Source organism: Pinus tabuliformis, chromosome J (genome assembly GCF_031772625.1).
Source record: "Pinus tabuliformis cultivar Carrire ecotype Pingquan chromosome J, CPIR1, whole genome shotgun sequence".
Taxonomy (NCBI): domain Eukaryota; kingdom Viridiplantae; phylum Streptophyta; class Pinopsida; order Pinales; family Pinaceae; genus Pinus; species Pinus tabuliformis.
In genome coordinates this window covers 104,399,407-104,420,956 of record NC_142295.1, presented here as the reverse complement: position 1 = coordinate 104,420,956, position 21,550 = coordinate 104,399,407, and the positions used below count along the sequence as shown (strand labels likewise).

General features: G+C 35.2%; 1 protein-coding gene and 1 pseudogene across 1 annotated transcript; one reads left to right on the top strand and one right to left on the bottom strand.

The window, feature by feature from the left end:
• The first annotated feature begins 261 nt into the window (after positions 1–261).
• Positions 262–2,680, top strand: LOC149225736 (disease resistance protein Roq1-like). The gene is made up of 5 exons (XM_089380002.1): positions 262–764; positions 902–1,154; positions 1,515–2,000; positions 2,100–2,393; positions 2,510–2,680. The coding sequence occupies exons 1-5, from the start codon at positions 262–264 to the stop codon at positions 2,678–2,680; spliced, it is 1,707 nt and encodes a 568-aa protein (XP_089236128.1).
• Positions 2,681–7,421: 4,741 nt separating this feature from the next.
• Positions 7,422–9,561, bottom strand: LOC149225735 (protein ANTAGONIST OF LIKE HETEROCHROMATIN PROTEIN 1-like; annotated as a pseudogene).
• Positions 9,562–21,550: the final 11,989 nt, after the last annotated feature.

The following is a 21,550-nucleotide window of genomic DNA, read 5'->3' as shown; positions in this document are numbered from 1 at the left end:
AAGTGCTAAACGCGTACGCGTGGCATGGTAATTTGGCAGATAGTGATTCTGTAATTTGTAACTTCACTGAACCGCAGCATGGTGCAGATATCATACGGCAGTGTTTAGTTCAAGCCAGAGCCACGGGCGAGCTTACTTGTTCTATTACCCGACGCCCTTTCCTGTGCTTCAAACTTCCCTTCGTTTCCATTGCTCGCTCGCTCGCTCGCTCGCTCACCATTTGCTGTTATTATTACTGCCTATCTGTTCATCCAAATCCCAATGGCGTTGCAGTTTCCATCCGCTGATGCATCTTCCTCTTCTGCGGCGATTTCTTATGGTCCCTACGACGTTTTTATAAATCACAGGGGACCTGATGTCAAAAACACCTTTGCCGGCCATCTCTACCAAAGACTTAAATCCAGGGGATTGCAAGTCTTTCTTGACAGGCCGGAACTGCAGGCTGGACACAACATTTCTGATCAAATAAAAGCTGCTATTGAAGTCGCCTCTGTGCATATTGCGATTTTCTCTGAACACTATGCAGAATCGAAGTGGTGCCTGGAAGAGCTCGTCCTCATGCTCAACTCGAGGGGTACAATTCTTCCTGTTTTTTACAACGTTAAACCTTCTGACCTCCGGTGGTCAAATAAACGAAAGTACGCTGAAGCCCTGCAGAAGCACGAAGAGCATCAACGATACGACTGGCAAACCATTCAGGGATGGAAAAATGCTCTTTCCAGTGTTGCAGGTATAAGCGGCTTCGAGCTAGAGGCGTGCAATGGGTAAGCATCTTCCACTATCCCAATCTGTGCTAGATTTTAATTTGGAAAATTATATTATGTGCTAGATTGGTACATGACAAACTTAGGTAGGCCTGTTCTCACTAGTTCTTGCACCTTTCTCTGATTATGAATATCAGGGACGAGGTGGAGCTGCTGGATAAGGTTGTGCAAAGAGTTTTGAAAGAGGTTCCAAAACCACCGCTGTTTGTGGCCAATCATAAAATTGGTTTGCAGGAAAAACTAGAAGACTTTGAGAGGATAGTCCTATCTCGGCTGGAGGCCAGGGTTGTGGGGATTGTGGGTTCAGGTGGAATTGGGAAATCGACACTAGCCAGAGAATTTTTCAACAGTAAGAGATCAACTTACAATTTCTCCTCATTTTTATTTGATGTAAGAGAAAATGCACCTACGAAGTCTTTAACCCATTTGCAAAGAGAGCTCATTAAGGACATAAAAGGAATAGATGTCCCAATAAAGAGCTGGCAAGAAGGTATTGGGATACTGGAAAAGAATCTCAAATCTTGATTCTTCTCACGCTCTCATAATATTAGACGATGTAGATCATCTCCATCAATTGAATGCTTTATTGCCAATCAAGCATGTCCTTGACCCCATGAGCTTGATTTGATTACTTCTCGTGACAAGCATGTTCTGAGAACTGCAAGAATTGCAGAGTCCTCAATTTATCAGCTCAAGGGCCTCCCTAGAACACAGTCTTTAGAACTTTTCTGTTGGCATGCCTTCTTTCAGCCACGTCCACCACCAGAATTTGTAGGGCTTGTAGATGGGTTTCTAGACGCCTGCGACGGATTGCCTCTGTCGTTGGAAGTGTTTGGGGCTTTACTCTGTCAAGAAGACGACAGATCCTGCTGGGAAGAGCAACTGAATGGACTTCAAGCGCTACCTCCTGAAATACAGGTGAGACTTAAAATAAGTTATGACTCACTGAGTCGAGAGGAGCAGCAGATATTTTTAGATATTGCTTATTTTTCCTTAGGAGAAGATAAGGATAAGTGGATTAAAATATGGGGTTGGTCAGGGTGGAAAGGTTCCCTTGGGCTTCGAAATTTGGAGAATAAATGTCTGGTTGAAGTAGATGGGAAAAATAGGATAAGAATGTATGATCACCTGAGAGACTTGGGAAGAAGTATTGGTCAGGATCCATCAATGCCCCGTCGTCTTGGGGGTGCTACGAGCAAAGACGTCTATGATCTGCTGGAACAATCATCATCGCCTGTAAGTGCTTTAATCATCAACAATTTTCAAAGAATTTTATTCAAAAAAATCTGCAGCGTGCTGTCTTGGAATCCATTTTTGTTTTTATGTCACAAACAGGTAATAGAAGTGCGCGGAATTATAATGGCTCCTTGGTGGTCCAGGGGAGCAGATCATTGGGAGGATGAAAGTTTCAGTGATAAGGTGTTCGGAATCAGTAAATTACAACTTCTTGAAGCTGATGGCGATTTTGTTGAACTCATATTGACTAAAGTGCGGTCCCCAAATCTCATATGGCTCCGCTGGAATCAGTGCCCCTGCTTTTCCCTGGCCCCCTGTATGCCAATGCGCCATTTAAGTTTTTTGGAAGTGCGGGGGCACAGATTGGAAAGATTGTGGCAACGTGAACGTCAGGTAGGCTTGCTAAGTTGCTAGATGTAGATGAACTTAATTTCTAATTACAATAGCTTGTTTCTGATATACATCATTTTTGTCTTATCTTTCTTATGATTGAAACGTGAACTTTGCAGCCACCTCTGCAGTTGCGGGAGTTACATATTGTTGCTCCACTTGTAGAGTTTCCAAACTCTTTATGTCACATGCTGCACCTCCAAAAGATTGCACTGGATATGTGCGATTATTTTTTCAGGAGTGGACTATCAACGTTAGCAGCTTTACCAGAAGAATTTTCTAACCTCTGATCCTTGGAATACCTAAAGCTAAGCAACTTCCACAACTTGAAGATGCTTCCAAAGGCCTTCGGGACTTTAATGAATCTTCGGCAAATGGATCTGTCAGGGTGTGTGAATTTGAAGAGGCTTCCAAATTTCTCTGAGTATTTATCAAATCTTCAAAATATCAGTCTGAGCGGCTCTACAAGTTTGGAGGCGCTTCCAGATTCCATAGAGAATTTAAAGAATCTCCAAAGCATCAATATGCCTGTTTGTAAAAGTTTGAAGGCGCTTCCAAATGCCTTCTGGAATTTAACGAATCTCCGAGAGATCGATCTGGAGGGTTGTATAAGTTTGGAGGATCTTCCAAATTCCATTGAAAATTTAGCAAATCTCCAAAATATCAAGCTGGAGAACTGTACAAATTTGGAGGTGCTCCCAAATGCCATAGGGACTTTAATGAATCTTCAGGAAATCGATCTGTCAGACTCTGTAAATTTGAAGAGACTTCCAAATTTCTCCCAGAATTTAACAAATCTTCAAAATATCAGTCTAAGCGATTGTACAAGTTTGGAGGTGCTTCCAGATTCCATAGAGCATTTAAAGAATCTCCAAAGCATCAATATGGGTTGCTGTAGAAGTTTGAAAGCGCTTCCAAATTCCTTCAGGGCTTTAACGCTCCGAGAGATCGATCTGGAGGGTTGTATAAGTTTGGAGGATCTTCCAAATTCCATTGAAAGTTTAACAAATCTCCAAAACATCAAGCTGGGGAACTGCACAAGTTTGGAGGTGCTTCCAAACGCCATAGGGAATTTAATGAATGTTCAGAAAATCGATCTGTCAGGGTGTGTAAATTTGAAGAGACTTCCAAATTTCTCCCAGAATTTATCAAATCTTCAAAATATCAGTCTGAGCGGCTGTACAAGTTTGGAGGTGCTTCCAGATTCCATAGAAAATTTAAAGAATCTCCAAAGCATCAATCTGGAGTTCTGTAGAAGTTTGAAGGCGCTTCCAAATGCCTTCAGGACTTTAACGAATCTCCGAGAGATCGATCTAAAGGGTTGTAAAAGTTTGGAGGATCTTCCAAATTCCATTGAAAATTTAACAAATCTCCAAAACATCAAGCTGGGGAACTGTACAAGTTTGGAGGTGCTTCCAAATGCCATCGGGACTTTAATGAATCTTCGGGAAATCGATCTGTCAGGGTGTGGAAATTTGAAGAGACTTCCAAATTTCTCCGAGAATTTATCAAATCTTCAAAATATCAGTCTGAGCGGCTGTACAAGTTTGGAGGTGCTTCCAGATTCCATAGAGAATTTAACGAATCTCCAACAGATCAATCTGGCGTACTGTGAAAGTTTGAAGGCGCTTCCAAATAACTTTGGCAATTTAACAAACCTCACATATATCGATGCATCTCACTCCTCCAATTTGCAGATGCCTTCAAATTTCCTGGGGAATCTACTGCGACTGACGCATCTCCATTTGAGTTGTTGTAGCAGGTTGATCGTCTCGAATGAAACGCTTGGAAATATCACCATGCTGGAATGCTTAAATCTCTCAGGTTGTCTCCAAATAGAAGTATTACCTCTCCAGGTGGTACATCAAAGGTCCTTGAAAATGTTAAATTTGTTGAATACCAACATAAGAGAGTTGCCCAGTGCGCCTCCTGTATGGCTAAACAATTTGGAAGTTCTGATCTTAGGAAGCCCTCTGTTGAAAGTGCTTCCACCATGGCTCGGTTACCTAGAGAATTTGAAAGAATTGCTGCTCCATGGATGCCGGAAATTGGAATGTCTGCCCGATTCAGTTGGACAGTTGAGGCATATGACAGAGATGGAGATTTCAAAATGTGGAATACAATATTTACCAGAAGCTGTCATGCAGCTGAACAATCTGGAAATTCTAAGAGTACGCGGCTGCCCATTACGCGAACTACCATTTAAGAAGAAGGTTGAAGGAGAACGAGATCCATCTGTTGAGTTAACAGAGACTTCCCAAGGGAGGGAGTTGGATTCTTCCAGTGACAGAAGCATGAATGGACTACGTGAGATGCATCTGTACCTCACAGAAATATCGGAGGTGTCCTTCCCTGCAGGTGTCTGTCCCAACCTTAAAAGGCTCAAGATCAGGTGGTGTAATGATCTGGTGGAGGTTGGAGCATTGCCAACCACCCTAAAACATCTAGATTTGAGGGGTTGTGGTGCATTGAGGAAAGTAGGAGGGCTGTGTGGTCTTGCACAACTACAGCGGTTGGACATAAGGGGATGTTGCGCCCTAGAAGTAGAGGAGCTGCCATGTCTTGAAACTGTGATAGCCATGGACACATTACGGCCAATTTTGAGATCTTTGAAGATATTGAAGACCCCGTTGGAGACTTACGACCCAGACGAGAACGAAGAGGAAGAAGAGGCGCAGATGACGGACGGGAATGAGGCGGAAGTGGAGGTGCGGATAACGGCGGCCCTGGATAGCGGTCTTTTATCAGATGGTCGTTTTTGTTGGGAGTATTATTGAGGTAGGACTACGTGACCATTTATTATTAAAATATTTTGAATATATCTTTCAAACCAATGGTCTTGTAAAATAATTTTATAATTATATAAATAAATATGGCAAGGTAGTTTATTCGTTAAGCTAAAAGTTTAAAAAATTATAAGGAAATTTGCATAAAAATTATAATTTACTTTAACTAAATTAAAAGAGTGGTTAATATGTAAATGAAATTTTATAATTTATTTTTAGAAGGAACTGATAAATTAATGTGGAGTGGATATATTAGTTTCTTATTTAGGTATTTGGATTTGCATAAATTTTGGTGGGTAATAACCACTAGTAAGTCTACACATTTACAATTTTACTTACATAAGTGTTGAAGAAAACATAAATGATATTGAGAAGTTACTCCAGATAAATATATTTATTTGCATCTTATTCCCATCCATTTTTTATGCGAAGACTTGATTAAATTATAATGGGAACCGGGTTTGGAATTTGGATTCGTCTTTACTCTTCAAAATTTTTTTGGGACATTTTGGGTCTCTATGCTCCCCATGGGCCATGATGAAACATTATGTTTAAAATTTTGCCTTTAAAGAGTGATATTTTCATAATAAATTAACCCTTCATCAATAAAGATTTAATTAAAAAATTACTCTTCAATAACACAATTATGTTAAAAATTTTCACATATTATCATAAATTTTTTTAACAAAATGACAATAACACACAAATGACTTATTGAATCTTGAATTCTGGTTTGAAATTGCATGGAACACTCACAATAAAATCTACATAACCCTGAAATCAAATGTCCTTGACCCAGACATGCCATAGCATTTATTTATATGAGATATGACTAAGGAGATCTTAGGAGACATATAAGATGACCAACAAAGTAAAACTATTGAATGTTATCAATAAGAACTTATGTTACAATTTACATAATCTAATATATATATCACATCTAAAGATAAAGTACATACATTTTAGAATATATATTTTAGCATTGCTTTAGATCATGATATAAACACTAATATTAACAAGATTGGTTTGAAATTATATGGAACACTCACAATAAAATCTACATCACCCTCAAATCAAATGTCCTTGACCCAGACATGCCATAGCATTTATTTATATGAGATATGACTAAGGAAATCTTATGAGACATATAAGATGACCAACAAAGTAAAATTATTGAATGATATCAATAAGAACTTATGTTACAATCTACATAATCTTATATATATATATATATATATATATATATATATATATATCACATCTAAAGATAAAGTACATACATTTCAGAATATATATTTTAGCATTGCTTTAGATCATGATATAAACACTAATATTAACAAGATTGAAGACCTATATCTGCAACTTTTAAAAAATGAAAAACTAAACTTATAACAAAAGGACATGGCAAATCTCTTAGCATCATGTTATATGATTATGTTATGGTTTCCTCCTTCATTATTACATTCTTAGAGAGAAAATACTTATAACTATTACACGTGGTAAAAATATATTTTGATCAAATCATTCCTTTTATTTTAGCAAAAACGATATAGATAGATAGATAGATAGATAGATCTATCTATCTATCTATCTATCTATCTATATATATATATATATATATATATATATATATATATATATATAAACAAAACCAGTGTGTATTAAAGTAACATTGAATAGAATCAAAACAAGCTCACTTTCATAGAGCTCCATATGGTATCTAACTAGTTTATTTTTTAGATAAAAGAATTTCTTGGAAAATTGACAAATAATTTTCATCCCATCTCTATTTGGGATGCTTCTAGTTGTTTTTTGTAACATCTAAACATGTAACCCTAATGCAAACAAGCATGGAATTATGTTTGAGCCATGAGCTTTGCTAGCTCAACCAAAGGTGACCCTACATTCATCCCATCTCTCAATGGGATGCTTCTAGCTTTAGGAGAAGTGGGAGGACTCAAGAGCATGCATGGGAGATTGACATGGAATCAAGAAGGAATAACCTAACAAAAAAACAATAAAGCATAGAGCTTTAGATGTATGTCTAGAGAAAACTTGTGCTGGCATGAGCATGATACAACAAATTGTAGGCAATATATTTGTGAACTATAGGTGACCCTATATTCATCCCATCTTTGATTGGGATGCTTCAAGCTCATGAGCATGAATGGAAGATAACTATGGTTTTTAGAAAATAGAATCTAATAAATATACCCAAAAGAAGAAAAGGGCTTTGGAAGTATGTCTAGAGAAAACTTGTGATAGTATGAGCATGATGCAACAAATTGTGGGAAATTTTATCCCTTTCTTGCATAGAACTCTAAGATTGCACACAACTTTCTGGACACGTCTCATCATCCACTAGTTCAAATTCCAACTCTGGATCAAAATCCTCATTGTGCTGCTCACAAATATTATCTAGCACATAACATGCTCCAAGAACAACTGGCAAGTCAAGCAACTTCACCTCAGTGCGCTTTTCTAGACAACGTCACTTCCCTTTCAATCGACCAAATGCATCCTTTACAATCTTCTGAATATCACTTATCTTATAATTGAAAGCATGTTGAGTCCAAGTAAGATTATGTTGGACATATGGAACTAGAAGCCAATCCAAGAGTGGATAAGCTAAACCATTCATTTCCAACTTGAAAAGATCAAAATTCTTTAGGACTAAGTCATCAGACATAGAACCTTGTAAGCTTATATAGATATTAGTGAAGGAGCTTGTTCTATCTACAACTCCCTACAATGTAATGAAGTAGGATGTTCTTTGGTTCCTCCTAGTGTTCCTTTTATTGAAGTAAGTAGCCATATTAGTCTTGGGAGAAATAATAGGAATATGAGTAGTGTACATGGCCCCAACAACATTAGTGATCCCATAAATTCTTTCAAACTCTTTCATCAAGCCCTACATCCAATCATTGGAAATCCCCATAATATACTTAGGGAGAAGCACCCGGCGAATAACATCACAGACTTCCAATACCAACTTATGACAGGTCGACATCCCCAATCCATATCTCTTGGACACTAGATGCAATGGCTCTCCAGTGGCTAGCCTCTGTATGCAAACAACCACTCTTTGACTCACAGGGATTGTTTTCCTCAACATTGTGTCCTTGGGCACCACTGAATTCAATTCTTCACAAATATGATTGAAAGTTTCCCTACTCATTCAGAAGGATTTATGGAAATCTGAATCAGGGAATCTTGGATGATTGCATTGGTACCACCAGGTCTATGATGCAAGATATATTTTAATGATCCATGGTTATATTAGAAGCCTTGGTCAAGTTAATCAATTCTTAAAATGTATATTTTGATTCAAATTTAAAGTAAAAAAAAATTATGCTCTCAAATAAGAATTTATATTTTGGGTAAATCGATCTTTAGAAAAATAATAATAATTCTTATTTTTTATTTATGTTCACAATATTCATAGTTGGATGATTTTTTATTGAGTTCGAAGTGCAAATCAATCTTCAGGACATTGAAGATGAAAATTAAATATCCAGAAGATGAACCTGGTTCCAAAGAGTGAAACATAAATTTAGACTATGAAACAAAAATTCATCTAACAATGAATTTTTGGTGTTTTACCAGATGGTTGTTTTTGTTCGTAGCATTATTGAGGTAGGACTACATGACCATTTATTATTAAAATATTTTGAATATATCTTTCAAACCAATGGTCTCGTAAAATAATTAATTATATAAACAAATATGGCAAGGTAGTTTATTCATTAAGGTTAAAGTTTAAAAAAATTATAAGAAACATTGCATAAAAAATATAATTTACTTTAGTTAATGTTAGCTAAATTAATAGTGGTTAATATGCAAATGGACTCTTATGATCTAGTTTTGGAAGGAACTAATACATTGAGATGTGAAGCATTAATTGCTTGCTTAGGAATTTAGAGTTGTATAATTTTTGGTGGGTAATAACCACTAGTAAGTCTATATATTTACAGTTTTACTTACATAAGTGTTGAGGAAAACATAAATATTGATGAGAAGTAACTCCAGGTACATATATTTATTTGCATCTTATTCCTATCCATTTTTTATGCAAGGTCTTAAATAAATTATAATGGGAACCAGGGTTGGAATTTGGATTCCTCTTTACCCTTCAAATATTTTTTTTGGACATTTTGGGTCTTTATGCCCCGGATCAAGAGACATTATGTTTAAAATTTTTCCCTTAAAGAGTGATGTTTTGATAATAAATTAACCCTCCACCAATAAAGGTTTAATTAAAAATTTACTCTTCAATAACACAGTTATATTAAAAATTTTCACATATTTATCATAAGAAAAATGAATAAAATGACCATAACACCCAAATGACTTACCGAATCCTGAATTTTGGTTTGAAATTGCATGGAATTCTCACAATAAAATCTACATAACCCTAAAATCAAAGTCCTTGACCCGGACATGCCACAGCATTTATATATATGAGACATGACTAAGGAGATCTTATGGGACATATAAGATTACCAACAAAGTAAAACTGTTGAATGTTATCAATAAGAAATTTTGTTACGATTTACATAGTCTAATATATATTATCACATCTAAAGATAAAGTATACAATTGAGAATATATATTTTAGCATTGCTTTAGATCATTAGATAAACACTAGCATTAACAAGATTGAAGGACATAAAATATCTCTTAGGATCATGTTATATGATTATGTTATGGTTTCCTCCTTTATTATTACATTCTCAAAGAGAAAATACTTATAAGTGTTAAATGTGGTAAAACATGCTTTGGTCAAATCCTTCCTTCTATTTATCATAAAAAATAGCAAAATCGATATCTATCTATCTATCTATCTATCTATCTATATATATAATGAGCATGTATTAAAGTAACATTGAATATAATCAAAACAAGCTCACTTTCATAAAGCTCCATATAGCATATAGCTAGTTTATTTTTTAGATAAAATAATTTCTTGGAAAATTGACAAATAATTTTCATCCCATCTCTAATTGGGATGCTTCTAGTTGTTTTTGTAACATCTAAACATGTAACCCTAATGCAAACAAGGATGGAATTATGTTTAAGCCCATGAGTTTTTCCAGCTCAACCAAAGGTGACCCTACATTCATCCCATCTCTCAATGGGATGCCTCTAGGTATAGGAGAAGTGGGAGAACTCAGGAGAATGCATGGGAGATTGACATGGAATCAAGAAGGAATGACCTAACAAAAAAACAAAACTTGTGCTTGCATGAGCATGATATGGGCAATATATTCATGAATTACAGGTGACCCTATATTCATCCCATCTTTGATTAGGATGCTTCAAGCTCATGAGCATGATGGAAGATAAATATGGTTTTTAGAAAATAGAATGTAATAAATAACCCAAAAGGAAGTATGTCTAGAGAAAACTTGTGCTAGTATGAGCATGATGCAACAAATTCTGGGAAATTTTATCCCTTTCTTGCATAGAACTCTGAGATTGCACATAACTTTCTGGACACATCTCATCATCGACTAGTTCAAATGTCAACTCTGGATCAAATCCTCATTGTCCTGCTTACAAATATTATCTAGCACATAACATGCTCCAAGAACAACTGGCAAGTCAAGCAACTTCACCTCAGTGTGCTTTTCTAGACAACGCCACCTCCCTTTCAATCGACCAAATGAATCCCTTACAATCTTCTAAATCTCGCTTATCTTATAATTGAAAGCATGTTGAGTCCAAGTAAGATTATGTTGGACATATGGAACTAGAAGCCAATCCAAGAGTGGATAAGCTAAACCATTCATTTCCAACTTGAAAAGATAAAAAATCTTTAGGACTAAGTCATCAAACATAGAACCCAGTAAGCCTATATAGATATTAGTGAAGGAGTTTGTGCTATCTACAACTCCCTACAATGTAATGGAGTGGGATGTTCTTTGGTTTCTCTTACTGTTCCTTTTATTGAAGTAAGTAGCTATATTATCCTTGGGAGAAATAATAGGAACATGAGTAGTGTACATGGTCCCAACAACCTTAGGAATCCCATACATTCTTTCAAACTCTTTCATCAAGCCCTACATCTAATCATTGGAAAGCCCCATAATATATTTAGGGGGAAGCACCTGGCGAATAACAACACATACTTCCAATACCAACTTATGACAGGTTGATATCCCCAATCCAGATCTCTTGGACACTAGATGCAATGGTTGTCCAATGGATAGCCTCTGTTTGAAAACAACCACTCATTGACTCAGAGGGATTGTTGTCCTCAACATTGTGTCCTCCTTGGGCACCACTGAATTCAATTCTTCGCAAATATGATCGAAAATTTCCCTACTAATTCAAAAGGATTTATGGAAATTTGAATTAGGGAATCTTGGATGATTGCATTGTTACCACTAGGCCTATGATGCAAGATATATTTAAAATATCCATGGCTATATCAGAAGCTTTGGTCAAGCTTATTAATTCTTAAAATGTATATTTTTATTAAAATTTAAAGTAAAAAAGATTTATGCTCTCAAATAAGAATTTATATTTTGGATAAATGGATCTTTAGGAAAAGAAAAATCTTATTTTTATTTATGTTCACAATATTCATAGTTGGATGAATTTTTGTTGAGTTCGAAGTGCAAATCAATCTTCAGGACATTGAAGATAAAAATTAAATGTCCATAAGATGGACCCGATTTCAGACGTTGAAACATAAATTTGGATTGTGAAACAAAAATTCATCTAACAAAGAATATTTCAGACATAAATGAAAACCAACACCACAAAAGTCTTAATAATTATTATTGTTACAAACAAAAATAATAAACTGACGAAATGCTTAAATTATTCCTGCTTGTGATTTGTTCTTGACCTAAATCCTTCTCTAAATGCTTTGCTGGTTGGAAACAACTGCACCGAGCGCAATGACTCCAAACCTGGCCCTCTTGAGCCTAAATCTCTCCATATTGTACATTTGGTTATAGTATTATTGCATGTGATTATAGTATTCAATCATAATCTCAATCTTCCTCTTGTGACTTTTCTCAAACATCTCCCTCCGAGGCTTTTAATTTCTGCCCCACTTTTCCTGCTCATGTCTTTCCACAACTTGAAGATGATTGATTTCCTGAGAGTCCTCCTCCACTTTTCTATCAGACACATCTTAGAAGGATTCTTCAATTTCCTCAGATCCAAGCTACCCAGAAATAACTTCATCAATTTAATGAAATATTTGGATTGCTGGGATTGACAACTCCCAAACCATGTAGATTCCACTTATTAGTTCTTCTCCAAAACATAGGGAAACAAATTATGCACAAATCTATAACTCTATTTTATTCACATTGCTTGCCATTATTGCAATCAATATGCTCCCTATTTCAGTATTCTTAACTTGGGATTTTATCAGACCATTTGAATGTTGCAATTTCAATGAAAACAAAACCGATTTTTTCCACCAATGTGAAGAAAGAAAGTTTCCCAAGAAGAAGTCTCCATATCAAGGAATATCGAGTTGACCGAAGGTTATCCTCCATGCTCTGCATCCTCTCCATGATTATAATCACATGGAATTAATGTGGGGGTCTGTGGTGGAGAGTATTTTTTCAAGCAAGCACAATGTATTAAAAGTATTTTAATATTTCATAAATGGGAATAGACATCATTCTTAATGAGACCAAACTTTTAGATCTTTAAACTGATCTCTCTGGACTCTAGAGATCTGGTACAAATTGCATTTGAAACGACACTTCCATTGTTCCATAGGTGACACTACGATGTAGATAGTGTTTCACATGTGAGTTCACGCATAACCAACTCAGCGATAGTCCGCGCTATTTATTTTCCTTCTCATCAGTGATATATGTCTAGCGTACATTTTTCACATGACATCTTTTAATATATGGGGTCGTAGCACGTGTCTAGTCATAAATAAACAAGTACAATTTTTAAGCATGTTCTTTATGCTATCAGTTCACAACCATCCTCAAAATTTTAAAAGTATTTGTCTAATAGATGTAAGATCTTATATATGTTTTCTTCAGTAATAGTGGTGAGTTCAAAGAAATTTTGTAGGCATTTTCAATTGTAATAATTTTGGCTTTGTTTCTAGGAGAATTATTACCAAGGTGTAGTCATGTATCAATGCGTTAAGACAATGTCCGATCTCATTACTATTAAGTTAGGTTTAGAGAGTTATTAAGTTTAGAGAATTTTTTTGGTCTATGTGATGCTTAGACATGATAAAATCTTGTGGGAGAAGTTGACTATAGAATCCAATTGTAAGAAAATAAGTTGTTTCGAGGCCACAATCCTAGTAACAGCTAGCCCAAACATAGACTCAACCTACCTAGTAAATGGTTCATAGTTCACAATTATTTTACAAGGGGAAATTATTCTTCCATCCAACATTGAGGCTGTAATCCTAGTGGAAGTTGCTTGAGCCTAGGCCCACAACCTAACTCACAAGTAACTTACACAAATTAAATAAAACCACTTTTTTGAATGGGCAATATAACTCTTCTAATTTTTTTTCTTAGTGAAATTATGATTTCTGGTCATTTAAAATATGTTTTTTAATGCATAAATGGATTTAACGCACTTAAAAACCCATGGAAATCTTGATTATGCATGTTTTATACCTCAAACTTATGATTCCAACAAATCTCTACAAGATTTCAAGTAAAATTGATGGGTAAATATGCTTGAAAAAATAACAAAAACATAAAATATTTATATTATAGCCCTAGTTCCTCCATATAATAGGCTTAATGTAATGAGTAATGAGTACTCCATATGCAACAAGTCTATGTGGTGGTTCCCTTCAATAGTTTGAGATAGGGTATTAATGATAAACACAAAAAAATATTATGCACATGTAATATTCCCTTTTTTGGATATGGTCAAAGTGGATAGAATCTGCCCATGGTATTTACCATGGTATTTGCCCATGGCATTGACCCATGGTATTTGCCTTCATTTTTCGAGGGAAAACAATAAAATAAAGTCTCTAGAGAGTCCATCAAGCCTATAAAAGGGGATAGGAGCCTGACAATGGGATCATCCGAGTTTATTTGTCTTATTGTGTTTTCTTGAGAACTTGGCATGGCCAGTTCCAGTTTGATCCTAGGGATGAAAACCTTGTGGGTGTGATTTGTCTGGTGGATCCATTTAGGGTCCATGATTGTGCTTCAATCTTTTTTTTTTTTTCTCTTTTGTTGAGCAGTTGTGCATGCCATTGTAGGGGCTCCAATATTTTGTATGGGCATGCACTATCTTTTTCAACTAATATTATAAATAAACGCTGCATTTATTTTAAGTATCTTGTGTTCTATGCTTGGTTTGTTAGTATTTCATTTAGAACACCAAAACATTCCAGATCTGTTGATTATTTGGCCATTTGGGATCTTACAACACACTTCAAAACACATCAGGAGAGATGATTACATAACAAATTTAATCGTAAAATACAAGCAAAATTCCCTATGATGGGCATTGAAATTCCAACCCTCGTGGGAAGTACCTAAAGGTAAATATGTTACTTCCTTCCTTCAAAGCTTAAGAATAAAAAAGCACTACACAAATATCTAAAAATAATGCATGAATATTACAACCATCTCCATAAATTATGGCATAAAATATGTGAGACAGTTATCCACATGGAATTATCTTGTGAAAAGGTTGCAATAATACCTTCAAATTATGGTCTAATAAAATGTTTGAAAATTAGTTATTTTAATAATATTGAAAAATAAATATTTAATTTTCAAAGTTAAACATTATAAGTTTCATAGGAAAATGCTAAACTAAATAGTAGGCAACAAACAAATACATTGCTAGAGTCATGTAGGACTAATAATGAGATTATAAACATCTGCATACTTTATCAATTGTTAAAATCTTGAATAACATTTACAAAGGATAATATTCACACATTTTATAGATACTTTATTATTATGAAAATAACCTTTTTATCAAATTTAGCAGATGGTTTAAAAATTATTTACATAATCATATTTTAACTAATTTATTTTTCCTTTTAATGTAGATATTTTTCTTTTGTTTGCTAGGTTATGTGAGTTCTGAGATAACTCACATTCCTAACCTGTGGCTTGAGTAGCCGTGACCCAGGGGCATCTAAGCCGTAAAAATCACCAGGAGATCACATCGCGCCTCGGCCACACCAACTGTTAGCATGGTTATATTTTTTTTAACCACAAAGTTTCAAATCGATGATGTTTACACCAATGAGTGCCTTAATGTAACACCGTGTCACCATCTCCTATATGCCCCATGGCGATTTGGATTCTAGGGGAGACCGATCCAAAACTTGGTCTAGTTGAAAGCCCCTTGAATAGGACTTGATTCTTAATAATGATCTTCTGAATTGATTGCATTAACACGCTTGAAACCAATTAAACTTGTGAATGTGTTGATAATATCCAAATTCATTACTTAATTCATTTAATGATCATAATTGCGGAAATAACATGCATAAGAAAACATGAGACAAGAGATCAATCACATACTTGAGAAGATATCACTGAGTTGGTAACAAAGTTCACCCAATGTGGGTTATGTCTCCAAGCTCCACTCAATTGTGTAGCTACTTCATTAACTACTCTTTAATAAAGATTTTCTTCTTTGTCAATACAGAATGACTGAACTCTTACTTCAAGTGGAAATTTCTTTCCTTCAAAGAGACGTTCTCCATTGACAATACAAAAGGACTGAACTCTCACTTTAAGTGGCAATGTCTCCCCTTTAAAGAGATGTTCTCCTTTGACAATACAAAAGGTCTGGACTTTCACTTCAAGCGAAAATGCCTCTCCTTTAAAGAGACATTCTCCTTTGACAATACAAAAGTATTGAACTCTCACTTCAAGTGGCAATGGCCTTTTAGTACCACATTGTCTCAATTTGCATACATAGGCTCAAGTAAAGAATTCTTTGTAATAATTTAGATCTTGCTACCTTGTTGTAGAATATAAAGATCATATAAAATGTTAGATATATGATCCAAAGTACATAAATTAATATTTAATTATTTAGAGTTTTGTTAGAATATTTAATTAATTATTTAGAGTCTTAGAGTCTTCTTAGAATATCTATTCGTTATAAGACATATGACATCTAGAAAGGTGTCGTTTCTTAGAAACTAATTTAGGAAAATAGTTATGAGTGTTGTTATAAGTGCCTTAAATGTAAATGGACACTTGTAAATGAAATAAGTGATCCATAACAAAATTAGTTTAGGACACAAGCTTATTTAAAGCTTGTTTCTCTCCACTTGCAAGAGTGTTCAGTGATCATTTGTAAGCTCTTGCATATTTTATATAATTTTCTTTTCCTTATTAATAAAATTTGTGTGTCTGAGGACGCTTATGCTATTATTTTGGTATCAAAGCTTCAATGATGCAGATGGTGTGAAGAAGGAGATTCCAACTTTACAGGATTTTGGAAAAATCCATTGAATTGGTCAGCTATTGTTTGATATGCAAATTGTTCGACTTTTATTGAGGAAAATAAATTTGATTATTATCGTTGATTTCAGATTTTGAGTCTAGAAATTAAAATTTTCATTACCAAAATTTTATTATTTTTCAATTCTCCCATTAAGAATAAGTAATTTGATTCTGGTGGTAAACCACCATATTCAAATTATTGGAAGATCAAAGTATAGATTTCATTCCAATCCTCGGTGTGAGCTTACGGTGTTCATCTTATGGCACCAATACACCTAAATATGCCTCCATTGGCAGATAAATCGATGCCCTCCTAGTTTGAATCATTGCCAACCTTGTAGCCACACCCTACTCATTTGAATTGTTTCCAATCCTGTGGACACACCCTCCTCATTTGAATTGTTTCCAATCTTGCGGCCACACCCTATTCCTATTATAAATCCCCAAGAGTATCACAAAATCCCTATTGGCTCCCGAATGTGACAATCGACATATAATCGATAACTTATCCTCTTCCTCCAACATTTCACAATGCAAATCATTTATGTGGTAGAGTCGACTCATTCCTTGGACATATATTAAGAAAAAAATCTCTATTTTAAAGCACAAAAGAGTGAAAATCCAAGCCAGCGTAAAGACCTGCAACGAAGGAGATCTACATTGAGGAGATCCCTGTGAAGGAGTGATTTGCATGACTTGGAGCGACCTGAAGAGTGACCAACAGTGTGACCCACCTGCGAGTATAAGCCAACAAAAGTTAGATGAGCACTAGATGAAAGCATCAATGTATATCCAGGGTGGAGAAGGCCCGATATGGAAAACCATAGCTAGATGCGTTGAACATCCGTTGCGTGGAAGGACCAACGTTTAGGAGGATCTGTTAGTCAACAAGAGAATCCATTCAAATTTCCAACGTGAATCCAAATTCATGCTTCTACCTGCCTGCATGAAACCACCTGTGTGAAGCTTGAAGACGTCACCTGTGTTGTAGGACCAACATTGAGCCAACGAGTAGCTAGGTCGTGGACCTAGTTGGAGGACTGTGCAGTGTGAAAAGATATGCATTGGAAGACTTGTGTGGAAAACCTCGTGTGTTGCAAAATTATATGGTACTTAAAATATTTTAGAGTTATTTTCATTTTGAAATTTGTAATTTTTTTGTGTAATAAGGTGTAATTTTTGAATTTTTTGGAGTGATAAGGTGTGATTGAAATTTCTAATTTTGGAGTGATAAGGTATAATTTTGTAATTTGTAAGAGCAATAAGGTGTAATCTTTGATTTTTTTTAGGGAAACAAATTGTAACTCAAAGTAATTTTTACTTTGAGGGGGGTCTAAAGTCAAAATTTGAAAGCTTTATTGTAAAATTTTAGAGAATTTGACTAGATCCAAGTGCAAATCTCAGTCACTTTTCTCCTCAAACGACTATACAAGGGTCAAGGCCAAGCCTCGATAGATCATTTTTTGTTGTGGTGTTGTGTGTGGTGTGTTGTCCATCTTCTTTTTGTGGTGAATGGTCCATCTTGGTGCATAAATTTACTTTTACAATGTCCAAGATGGTAAATTTATTTTCCGAGTCTGACAAACTTGAAGGCTCAAAGAATTACAAGACATGGAAAAGACACATAGAAAGCACTTTGATTTACAATGAACTTTGGAAAGATGTATGTGATGGTGATGTTAAACCAAACAAACCTACAGATGCAGACTCACTAGCTAAATGGGAGATCAAAAATGCCAAAGCATTAGCATTAATTAAATCTTTAGTTAATGATGAAATGTATGTTCACATTGAAAATGCTTCTGATGCATGGTCTTCCTGGAGAAAATTTAAATATTTATTTGATACACAACTAGAATCAAAGATACTCGATCTTCAATTGAATTTGCTTCAACAAAAAATGATAGAAGGGGGAGATGTACTTGAGTACATTTCCATAATTAAGAACATTAAGCAGGAAATAATAAAGGTTAGATTTCAACCAGTGGATGATAGTTTCATGACTACTATTTTGATTGATGGTTTTCCTTCTTCATATACACATTTCTTGAAAACTTTACAGGTAACTGGAAAGCTAGAGAAGTTAAAATTTGATGAATTAAGTGAAATGATAGCTCAACATGACAAAACTTTTGGAAAGAAGAAACAGGTTGGAGAAGATGTCTTCTTTACAGAAGCTAACACTAGTAAATCTTCAATTGAAAGTTCTAGAGGTAGAGGAAGAGGGCACACAAATCAAAATCAAGGAGCATATAGAGGACAAGGTAGAGGGAACAACTTCAAGAGAGGCAATATTCAAGGAAGAGGCAACATTCAAGGCAGAGGAAACAATCATGGCAGGGGAAACAATCAAGGAAGAGGACAAAGTCAAGGCAGAGGACAAAATCAAGGTAGAGGACAAAGAAAAGGCAAACGAAAGAGTCAAGGTAGAGGCAAAGATTTCAATCAAGTTGTTTGTAGAAGATGTAGCAAAGTTGGTCATTATGTTGAAGATTGTTGAACTTCTATTGAAAAAATTCCAAAGTTTCAACAACACATGGAAGAATGATCAAGAAGATGATGGCTCAGAATATGTCTTTACTAAACTTCAAAGTTTAGAATCAACAACACTACAGGTCTCCACATATCTTAAAAGTGATTATGAAGATGTTTTGATTTTAGATACAGGGGCAACACAACATATGACTTTTGGACGTGACTTGTTTTGGACTTTCAACAAAGCCATCTCAATTCAATATTTCTTGCAGATGATACAAGACACAATTCTTGTGGAAAAGGTGTAGTAAAATTTTCTCTTTGTGGCATTGGAAAAAAACTTATTTCAAATGTTTGGTATGTACCCACTTTCAAGAAGAATTTGTTGTCATTAGTCATGATTCGACAAGTAGGACATCAAGTTGTTATGGAGGATGGCTTAGTAAAAATCAACTCCATCAAACAAAATATGAAGAAAGTCATGAGAAGATATGAAGATGGAAAACTTTTAAGGATAAAAGGAACAATCATTCCATAGAACTCTAATTTTGTAGGAGCAACAAGTGCATATATTTCACCAATAAGGTTGTGGCATGTTAGATATGGGCATTTAAACTTTGAAAGTATCTCTCAACTTCAAAAATAGGGAATGGTTAAAGGACTTCCAACTTTTAAGAAAGAAAACACAAGATGTGAAGCTTGCATTTATGGGAAACAAAGTCGAGAGAATTTTCCAACAAGTTCATGGCGTGAAAACATGTTCTTGCAATTGGTTCACAGTGACAGTTGTGGATGTCTAGAGACTTCTCTAGGAGGTTGTAGATACTTTTTACTCTTCATTGATGATTTTAGTAGAATGACTTGGGTTTGTTTTTTGAAACAAAAGTCATAAACATTCGAAAAGTTTAAGACTTTTCGCCAACTCGTTGAGAACGAAGTCAAAGAGAAAATTGGCACTCTCGGGACATACAATGGAGGGGAATTCACTTCCAATGAATTCCAAACTTATTGAAGGGAAAATGGTACCAAAAGACAACTTACAAATGTCTACACTCCACAAAAAATTCAAGTAACAGAGAGAATGAATCACACTTTGTTAGGAATGGCAAGATCCACACTAAATTTCAAAAATTTAAATCCTTTATATTGGGTAGAGGCAATACATGCATCAGTCTAGTTAAGGAACAAGTATCCTAATACTTCTTTGGATGGAATTACACCATATGAAGCATGGTTTGGTTTCAAACCTTGAGTCAAACATCTTAGAGTTTTTGGTTCAATGTGTTATGCCTTAGTTTCAAAAGAAAAGAGAATTAAGCTTGATTCATGAAGTTTGAAGTGTATATTGATTAGGTATTCCAATGAAAAGAAGGGATATCGTCTTCTATCCAGTGGAAATTTTGTTGTCAGCAGGGATGTTATATTTGATGAAATAGAAAGAAAGAGTTCCACATAGATAGAAAGTCTTATACAAAAATTGGAAACTAAGGGAGACAAAAAGAAAAGAAAAATGCAAAATCAACCAAGTACACAATATTGGTATGAGATTGAATTGCCTTCATCAAAAAATGGTTCATCCAGCTCATCTACTTCATCTAGACCATTTGGATATTCTGGAAGTTCATCTAAATCTCCTAGCAGTAGCTCATTTGACAATGACTCTCCACTCCCTAAACCTTCAGATGATCAAAGAACAACTGTTTATATCAATCCACTTTATAATGATGGTGATTATTTAGATCCACAAACAAGTGAACACCAACTTCCAAAATGGGTCATTCAACTTTTGAAGGATGTCAGGCAAGATGAAAAAAAAAATAGGAACTCGAAGTTCACAAAGAAATGAATAATTTTTTTCCTTAATAACAAATGATTTTACTAATCCCTCCACATACAAAGAGGCAGTAAAACATATAGAATGGCAAAAGGCAGTGGTTGAAGAATACAAGGCAATGATGGAAAACAACACTTGGAAACTTGTTGACTGTCCTAAAAAAGTGAAACCCATCGGATGCAAATGGGTTTACATAATTAAGTATGAGCTAGATGGAGACATTGACAAGTACAAGGAATGACGTATTGCCAAAGGTTTTGAACAACAAGAAGGAATTGACTATGAGGAAACATTTGCACCTGTGGAGTACTAAAGAAGGTATGTTTTTTATGATTATTTCAACATCTTTTCATTAAAACTTACAAACCTTTTGCATCATGAACTAGGTAGATGATAAGGAATTGTAATAAAACGTGTAAGATTAATGTGCAAAACTAAACACTGACAATTGTCATTTTCTTATGCAGGAAGAAGGAAAAATGAAAGACTGTCGTTCCAAAGGAAAGGACAAGGCCAGGTTAACCGCTGTCCCTTTGACGGGGAACCGTATGCAACAAGGCAAACCAAATCAAAGCGTATCAGCCCTAGAAAGGAAATGGAGATATCGGCTCGGCGCAA